This window comes from Rhea americana, unplaced genomic scaffold (assembly GCF_003343005.1).
Source record: "Rhea americana isolate MKP2758 unplaced genomic scaffold, rheAme1 scaffold_250, whole genome shotgun sequence".
In the NCBI taxonomy this organism is placed as follows: domain Eukaryota; kingdom Metazoa; phylum Chordata; class Aves; order Rheiformes; family Rheidae; genus Rhea; species Rhea americana.
Window position 1 is genome coordinate 1 of NW_028186369.1, and position 9,916 is coordinate 9,916.

Consider the following 9,916-nt stretch of genomic DNA (forward strand, 5'->3'; position numbering starts at 1 on the left):
AAAAAAAAAAAGAATAAAAAAGCAGATTTTGAATGCTTATGGTTTTTAGTCATCGAATGTACTGCATTTTATTCTGAAGAGCACTGAATGTGAACAGAGTCCGTGTCAACCTTTGCTAGTCCTCGCTGCACCGTCAGCCCTGCTGCGGCCCCGCCGTGTGCTGAGACCTGGCACTGCTGCCCGGGCTCGCAGCGCAGATGTTCACTGCTTCGGTCTTGGCAGGTGATTTTGCAATGTGAAGTGCAACTGCACTTTTAAGGTTGCTCTGAGCCCTGGGGAATTCCGATTTTGAGCATTGCAACGCTTTTCTCTTTATGGCTTTTTTTTTTTAATGCAAGTTTTAAATTAGAGCACAATAGTTTGGTCAGTTATTTCCTGCACATCATTCCTTACTGTTGGTATAAGTGGTAAGCCCTTAATAGCTGTTCCAAACTTGAACCATGGAAGACAGGCAGCAGCAGAGGACATTTTCAGTGTAAGGTCTCTACCATTTGTAAGAATTTTCTCTTAGTACTTTTTCAAATTCCCGTTGACATGGGACGATTATTAATGTTCAGGTGCTTGATGCAGTTGCATCATTCAACATATATCTTTGGGTGCGTGATAGATGTTTATGTATGTGCAAATATAACTGCTTTTGTTTAGATACCAGTGTGCAACAAAAACCCTAGTACTTCCTTAATGCTGGGGACATTCAGCTCCAGAAGTGATCTTGATATCTGAGGCTGATTTCTGTTCCTCCAGCAAGTGTGCATCACATAGACTGCTTTCTCTCCTTCACGCTCCTGTCTTTCCTTGGATCTTACCTGCTTAGTACACAAGGCTTGAAGGTGACAACATAACACTTCTCCTTTTCTTTCTTGTTTTTCCTAGTGAGGCAGTCTGGGAGAACATGGCTCGCATGTGTGTGAAGACTCAGAGGCTGGATGTTGCCAAAATCTGCCTTGGAAACATGGGTCATGCAAGAGGAGCCAAGGCGTTAAGGGAGGCTGAACAAGAACCCGAGCATGAAGCCAGAGTGGCTGTGCTGGCGATTCAGCTGGGCATGCTGGTAAACTCTGTCACTCATACACGTCTTACAATATCCGCTCAGTTTAACCAGGGAATAGAATTAAAAATGGGCCATTTTGAAATACCTGAGAGATGCAAAAACCTTGGAGATGAGTGAAACCTATGACCTGCTATCCAAAGAAAAATGAAGAATAGTTCTGGCAATTATTTTCCTGAAGTTCAGTTTTTAGCCCACGGAAGTAGGGGCCCCCTTCAATGTTTTATGACCTGGTGCTGGACAAAGCTTAAATGTTCTATCATACAAGGATTTTTTCTTGGGGTATAATTCTTCCAAGCTTAATCATTCTTGGTTTAGCTCGATAAAAGGAAAGATGCACTTGAATATAGTCTGGCTAAAATGTTTTAACAAACATGTTTTAAAGTCCCATGGGGGAAACACATGTTTCATTTTGATGTTTGTCTGCAGCATGAGAAGCTGCAGTTGTGTTCTGCTAGAGAGCGAGAGCTGGCTTAAGGCTTTCCAGCAGCATAGGCCAGATTGAAGCTTCTTGCCTTGAGGCTGGGGAGCTGGGTGGCTGCTGGGATGGAAAGCTAGGAGAGTTCGGAAGTCAAGTTTGCTGCCTGTGATATTCGAGGCACAACTGCTCCCCCTTTTTCCATCCCAATTTTTCCTATACTGCTAGCAGCGGCAGATAGTGGAGCTTGACCGGATTCTAGCAGGCAAAGTTTGCGATCAGGCTGTTCTGCCGTCTCCTCGTAGGCCACTGCACTGGGTAACCATCCACTGTACCTACATCTAGAGTCTGACTTTGTAGTGGGTACATATCAAAATGGCACGTATTTTCTACCTGTCTTTATTTGAGTCTGAATCCACTCTTGTACTCGGCCAATCTTGTGTATTGAAACCCAACTGGGGCCCTGTGAAGATAGATAAATGATAAGAGCATGTATTTTGTTACGTTAGCCTTTTCTGAATATCTTCCTCGGTGATCTGTAAGAAAAACTGAAGAGGTTTTCTAGTTTGGGAACAACAAAAGATAAGTATGTGTAGGCCAAACGTTCAGTGGGAGGGAGAAACTGGGAAAGCAGAATTGATGAAATATCCCATAGTCCATAGGAGATCATAAATTAGACACAAACTGGCAATATGATTTGACAGTAAAATCGGCCAAATCTGTCTGGGGCTGTGTTTGCAGAGACATCCCATCCTGGAGCTTTGATTTGACAGATCTGTCTATGCATTTGTCGCAGCTGCTGTTGGAACGCTGCCTTCAACCCTCAAGTATCTCATTACCAGCAAAAATGTTGATGACCTGGAAGAAGTTCAGAGAAAATCAGTCCAAACTGTTAAGCTCTTGGAAAAAATTCATGAACAAGGAAATCTTTAAAATAGCCAAATGGCTAGAATTTGGCTTAAAAGGGGATTTAGCAATCTGCAGCTTATATAAAGGGTATAAAAGCTAGAGAGCTAAAGGTACTCTTCTGAATTAAAGTGAAGAAAATAAAGGGAAATTCAACTAAATATTTGGAAAAGCTTCTTGACAGAGAAAGCTATGAGGCTGAAAAGTAGTAGCACTGCATCTCTTGGATATTAAAATCTACCTAGAGAAAAGGAGGGGAGCTCTAGCAAAACTAATGTTTTGTTGCTTTTTTTCCTCTCCTACAGTAATAGAATCACAGTGCAGGCATATTCCATCTTTAATTTTTTGGGGTTTTTTTGAATTTGAAACAGTAAGACATAGAAACTCTTTTTCTGTCTTGGACAGATAATCTGCATTTACTAAATATAGCATTCAGCTGGACAGCAGTTGGGTGGGGCAGGAAAATGCTTCTTCAACACGAGTACCTCTCAAAAGTATAAAAATACTCGTTCCAAATTCCACCCAGCATAGGCGAAATCCTCCTGTTCTAATTCTGTCTGGAATTAATAGCATTTGTACCCAGGAATGGCTGTCGGTTGTCCAAGAACAGAATTCCTAGCTCTAAGACCTGCACTGAGGTCACAGGATTCCCCTGGCCCTTAACACCTTCTTGCCAAGAAATCCATGACCTTCTCCTGAGTTGACAGACTTCACCCCTTGGGTAGGCAACGTGGCCGTTGCCTTCCCCTTTCTGAGATGGTTGGGCATCCTGATCAGTGTTCAACTGTTGATAGTTGCTCATGTCATCCCCAGTTGATGCTGCGCAGTAAATGCCAGGATCTGAGTGCTTTCCTTGTTTTCACATAAACATCCTGTTTCCCGGTAACGTGCTATTCCAGGCTCTGTGTGTCCAGTTGGTTAACACCCTCCATGCCTTCACCTGAATTATTGCTTCTTTAGATGCATTACAATGACTTGTTCTAACAAACACTCCGAAGCACAGTGTGTGCTGTGAATTACTGCTTGGATGGACACCTATGAAACTGGCACTGGAGCTAACGTAGTCTTCGTTTGCTTTCCCTTCAGGAGGATGCGGAGCGACTATACAAGTCTTGCAAACGCTATGACCTGCTGAACAAGTTCTATCAAGCCTCAAACCAGTGGCAGAAAGCCATCGAAACGGCTGAACGACACGACCGTGTTCATCTACGCACCACTTACTACAACTACGCTAAGCACCTGGAGGCAACTGGAGAGCGTGGTCTTGCACTCACCCAGTAAGTGCCAGCCTATGGCACCATTACAGGGGATTTGGAGCCTTGTGTTTCTGTGAAGACTAGAGGCAGTTTAAGGAGGATATCTGGTGATGACTACTAATAATTAATTAAAGTCTTTTCCTGTTTCTAGTGCTTTCTATCTAAGGGAGTGAAAGCATTGTTACAATAAACTTCCTAATAAAACTAAGAGTCAGAAAGGTTAAGAGTCTTCTCAGGGGCCACTTACTTTAGTGGAACTCCAATAATATCTGATCCTGTACTTGTCTCTGTAAGACCACTGCCCTTTCCTTCCTTTTCCATGACAAAACCATTTGTTATTTACTGCTCCTGACAGTCCCAGACACAACTGCTACAGCAGAACTTAGTCTGACTTGGATGCTTCTGGTGACCATGGCCTCCAGGCCTTTCCTATGACTGATGGGTCTGTACAGAAGTTAGTGGAGGTGATTTTTAATGTGTTGTACTTGTTTAAAATCTTTCGTTTAGTATGATGAAGTGTTACACTACGTAATAAGATCACTTCCATTCAAAAGCAAAGCCAAGCTCTGGTGTAATCAGACCCATAAGATGATCCAGGCTGTGGGCAGCAGATGAGGAAAGACTGTAGCAGCAGATGCCTGCGAAAGTGCAGTGGTCTCCCAGGAGTGGAAACGAGACTGAAATTGCATTGGATGGTACAAGGACTAAGTGAGAAGAGGATCCCAGAATTTTTGCTACCTTTCAGCCAGATTCAAAGGAATGAGCTTAATGTTTGAGGTTATTTCTGGGATATACACTTAGAGTACTGCTGGCTCTTTGAATTAAAGAACTTACAATTCTGTGATCGCATTTTTTTCCCTAATTCCAGCTGCCTTGCAGGAGCATTGTGCCTTTTGTTTTTGACGGTGCTGGCTGACTGCAACTGGTCTTATGGTGAACTGAATAATACAGATGAAGTATTGTTGTCAGTGTTGTTGCTCTATAGCTGACAAACAAAACTAAATGCGTTTACATAGGAAGGGAGATAACTTCTCTTGAGGTAGTCATTTCACATCTAGTATGTTGTTCTTCTATACAGTTACGAGAAGTCAGACACACACCGGTTTGAGGTACCCCGAATGCTCTCTGAAGACTTACAAGCCCTGGAGAACTATGTCAACAAGATGAAAGACAAGTTAGTACTATGTTCGTTCCTTCTTCTGAATGGGGCTTTCAGGTCTGAAATACATTTTGTGAAGAGAGCAGGGAAGGAGTAATATGAATCCTCTCAGCTGCATCTCACTTGAGAACTGTTGCACTAGATACCTAGTCTGAACTCTTCTGGAGTGCAGACCCTTGAATGTCACTCTTGAGTTTGGGTAAAGCTTGTCCATGTTCTAAAATGCATTTAGTCTTAAGTTCAACAATTCCAGAAATGAGAAGTTCATTGCTTTGTTAATTATTGTTACTGCAATTATTTTTGTTGCTTTTCTAGGGACCTCTGGAAGTGGTGGGCACAGTATCTAGAGAGCCAGTCAGATATGGAATCTGCACTCAAGTACTATGAACTGGCTCAAGATTATTTTTCCCTAGTGCGTGTGCACTGCTTTCAGGGCAACATTCAGAAGGTAAGACACCCTTGCTCCCCATTGCTTCCAGAGGATTCTCGTTCCCAGGATGCATATGGGCACAAAGTAAAGATACATGATTTTCCTTTCAGGCTGCTGAAATAGCAAATGAAACAGGAAATTGGGCAGCATCGTATCACTTGGCCCGCCAGTATGAGAGTCAGGATGAAATCAAGCAGGCTGTACATTTCTACACCAGGGCCCAAGCATTTAACAATGCCATTCGCCTGTGCAAGGTATGGGAAGATGTACATTTATGTCTAAAAACAAAGTAGGACTCTGTCTTTAGGCAGCATGCAGAATGAAATGGATATGAGTTTGTACCCATTTTTTTCTTTCAAGTCGGGGACATGACTTATACAGCTCAGCTGGTGAAGATGTTCCTGGTTTCTCCCTACCATCTTTTATGAAAGATGTGTCAATAAAGGGATGGTTGTAACAAACAGAGAGATTGTTTCCTTGTCATACATCTCACCAGAAAAATGCTTCAAACAACTTTGGACTGGAAAGCTAATAGTTTATTTGAGTTGCTATAGATCTTACATAGAAGATGGCTGATGGGTTACTGTGCGATAGTATAAAGCCAAAAGCTTGATAGAATTGCGCTGTTTGCTGCATACCTACAGCCAAATCTTTGCTTTTGAATAGGAGAACAATTTTGATGATCAGCTGATGAACCTGGCTCTTCTGAGCTCTCCAGAAGACATGATAGAAGCAGCCTGCTATTATGAGGAAAAAGCAGAGCAAATGGACAGAGCCGTCATGTTGTATCACAAGGTAAATGACTTAGTAAAAATACCTGACTTTATTTTGAAGCAGTTACTACAGTAGAAGAGCATTAAATAAACTGTAGATTTGACTCTGCACTATTCATCAGTCATAAACCTTGGCGGGCTCTTAATTCTCTAGGGAATCCTGTAAACTGATTCTGTAGTTCTTACTCTAATCTAATCACCCTTATTCCGCCCTTCACCTATTCTAAACACCCTTAACTTTGCAGGCGGGACACTTCTCCAAAGCACTGGAGCTTGCCTTTGCCACACAGCAGTTTGGGGCCCTACAGCTTATTGCTGAAGACTTGGATGAGAAATCAGACCCAGCTCTGCTAGCCCGCTGCTCTGACTTTTTTATCGAGCATGGCCAGTATGAGAAGGCAATAGAGTTGCTGCTGACAGCCAAAAAGGTAAGCTCTTGCTTTGTGGTCTCTCCGTACGCAGGTAAAGAGGAGCACAGGAGGGGAGTACGTGCATGCACATACATTTATCTTTGTTGGCAAACAGGTATGCGATGACGTTTTTAAGCTTTAAAGTTTCCTCTCAAAGGGATGAGTCGCATGGTGGTGTCCCACTGCCTCAACTCTCTAGAAATGAATCCCTCATTTTGTGTCCTCTTCCTGCCCCAAAACTCTGAGAATTTGTCCTGTTGAGGCAGGGGTGGGACTTTCTACTCCCTGAACGAACATATTTGGAGAGAGAGAGATTATAATAACATCAGTCAAAAATCAGTGCTGTCCCTCCTGTCACAACATGGGTGTAGTTAAGGCTCTTCCTTTCTTGCCTAAACTTTCATGCACTTCAACCTTACTCTCCTTATTGTGCTGGCAACTCAGCCCTACCAAAATGCTGGGTGCAAAAGTAGTCTTATACCCACTCCTTTTTGCATGAATTCCTGTATTTTACTTTCTCCCATGGTTAACAGGGTATAGTAGCCATTTTCTGGGTTAAAAGCAAAGAGTTATTTTATATCCTACTTCTTTGTTTCTAGAGCAATTAAAAAAAAAAAAGCAAACTCCTTTTAGGTGCCTGGCTTTAGTCTATTTGCATTTCTAAAAACCTGACTGTAATTAACCATACCTAATAAATCTGCCTTGTATGTCTCTGAAAATGTCACATTGAGAGACAAAATGGATAAAACTTCAGCGCCACAATAACGTACTCTAAGAAAACAGGTGGGAATGTTCTGAACTGAACAACTGCATTCTTATTGAACAGAGTGAGATAGTATATACTTCAGTGTGAATTGATGTCAAGGCCCTCCACCACACAGTGGTCTTGATAGAAAATCCACTTTAACCACATTTTCTGCTAGAATTTGTGCCATTATGCAGCTAGTACTGCTGTAGGTTACAGCACACGTTTGCAACAGCTCATTGCTTTCTCACTTCCATTAGTACCATGAAGCCCTGCAAGTTTGCCTGAAGCAGAACCTGACCATCACAGAGGAGATGGCTGAGAAGATGACAATTTCTAAGGACTCCAAGGACCTCTCTGAGGAGTCTCGGAGAGAGCTGTTGGAACAAATTGCTGATTTATGCATGAGACAAGGCAATTACCACATGGCAACCAAGAAATACACTCAAGCAGGAAACAAGCTAAAGGTCAGTCTGGATAGGTGGAAAAAAGCTAAAGGGGCTGAACACCTTATCTTTAGAAGGTTTTTTTTTTTTTTTGGGGGGGGAAGTATTTTGAGAAGTAAATCTTGGAACAATCTCCATATATCCAGAAAAGCATTCCAGGCCATCTCAGCATAGACTGTGCTTTTGCATTCAAAATGGTAATTTTTTCCCYTTCCCACTGCTAGGCTATGAGAGCACTGCTGAAATCTGGCGACACAGAGAAAATTGTGTTTTTTGCTGGAGTCTCCAGACAGAGAGAGATTTATATCATGGCAGCCAACTATCTACAGTCACTGGATTGGCGCAAGGACCCAGAGATTATGAAGAACATCATTAGTTTCTATACCAAAGGAAGGGCCCTTGACCTGTTGGCAGGTTTTTATGATGCTTGTGCTCAGGTACATCCCCCTCCTGTGATACTTAACGATGTTTGGTTTGTTAGCTCTGGAAACAGCTTACTCATCTCACTTGTGTTCTTGCAGGTGGAAATCGATGAGTATCAGAACTATGAGAAAGCACAAGGAGCACTGACAGAAGCATTTAAGTGCCTTTCAAAAGCAAAAACTCGAAGCCCTCTGGAACAAGAAAGCAAAGTAGCACTTTTGCAAAGCAAGATGGCCCTGATCAAGCGATTCATCCATGCTCGGAGGTGATTTGCAGTATTCAGAACATGTTGATTAATGATAAAAAAAAAAAATCACACCCAGGAGGAAAAGTTGCCTGGATTAGTGCCCACAGTTRAATAAATAATGTAGAGAAGACTCACTTCTAAAAGCTGTTGTTATGGTTTCCCTACAACAAAAATCTATATGACTTAATAACCTTAAATATGAGTACTTCCRTTGAGCTGTGAAAACGTAGCTATCTTCTGTTCACTAACATACTAGAAAGGTGATTATGAAGTGTATGTAGTACAAAAGTTTTCCATGTGCTTCTCGTGGGAAGCCAAATGCTCTCCCTGACCCCYGGAGATTGTCAGTGGTTTCATTTTGCTCTTTTACTAGGATTCACTCTGAAGACCCCAAAGAAGCAGTCAGACAGTGCGAACAACTCCTAGATGAACCAGATCTTGACAGTACCATCCGTCGTGGCGATGTCCTGGGATTTTTGGTTGAACATTATTTGCAGGTGGAGGAATTCCATATGGTAAGTCAGTTCATAGCACAGTCCAAAGCAAGCTTCCAATCCAAAGGGCCTGTACTGTATATATTTCAGTGCAGCTTGGCATAGCATGGTTATCGTGCAGGAAGACATTCTATAGTAGAGAAACCTACAAAAGCTAAACTGTACTGAAGTGCGTGTGTGTGTGTGTGTGTATACATTTATATACACCCACACTTACGGACATACATACTTCTGAATTAGTGTATTTTTAATTTCATGGTATTGAATGGTAAAGCAAGCTCACAGGATGTGAGGCATAACAAACAGTGGTGGCTCCTTAAACATTTCCTATTAATAGAGATAAGGACAGAGGGGCCTGGGTGCATTTCTCAGCAATTACACTGTACTTTATTTGCCACCTGGCCAAAGAAGAAAAAAAAAGAAAATGATAAAATTGCAATCATTTAAGGAAATGGTGAGTCACTTCTTCAGAGCAGGAAGTGCCACGCAAAAGGTTTGGACTAAGACGTAACCTGCTGCTATTATGAAACTGGCTGATGTGAAGCACTAGGTTCGCCAACTGTGCTGATTAAACCTGACTTGTATTATGTATTGTTTTATGTGATACGTATCGCACGTGTAGTATGTGATGATGGTTCACTCGCAGGAGAACATAACATAAAACTAGCACTCAAGACCGCCTTTTTTAAATGAAAAAGCTAGGGTTGACAAAAATCACTAAGAAAGGTCATTTTGTCAGCAATGGCTATGACGCTGGGTTCCCTTCCGCCACTGAACTCAAGTCATCCATGGTGGCTGCTATCGTCCTTCTGCTGGAAGCAGCGTAAAGATTATGCGCTCTGTTAACAGTGAGTGATCTCTGTGCGTTACTTTAGGCTTACCGGTATCTGGAGGAGATGCGGAAAAGAATTCCAGGTGTGAACCTGACCTACTACGTGACTCAGCGGACTATTGAGGCAGTTCACCGAGGAGTAGGCATTCCCTTAAGCCGAAACCTGGTTCCAGAGCAAATTCGGCACAGCAGCATGGAGAACAAGGAGGTGGAAGAAGAAGTGGCTGATGAAGTGGAGGACCCCTGACAACTTGGCTTACCAAAGCCAAAACTGACTTTAACACTAGGTCATTTCTTCTGTCCTCATTAGAGGGTCATACATCAATCAG

At 42.4% G+C, this 9,916-nt stretch overlaps 1 protein-coding gene across 1 annotated transcript; it reads left to right on the plus strand.

The window, feature by feature from the left end:
• The first annotated feature begins 854 nt into the window (after window positions 1–854).
• Window positions 855–9,916, plus strand: LOC146594706 (intraflagellar transport protein 140 homolog). Its single transcript, XM_085306989.1, has 12 exons — window positions 855–1,051; window positions 3,459–3,649; window positions 4,707–4,802; window positions 5,103–5,235; window positions 5,328–5,471; window positions 5,884–6,012; window positions 6,236–6,418; window positions 7,406–7,612; window positions 7,816–8,028; window positions 8,113–8,279; window positions 8,635–8,776; window positions 9,631–9,916. The coding sequence occupies exons 1-12, from the start codon at window positions 893–895 to the stop codon at window positions 9,832–9,834; spliced, it is 1,968 nt and encodes a 655-aa protein (XP_085163115.1). The 5' UTR covers window positions 855–892; the 3' UTR covers window positions 9,835–9,916.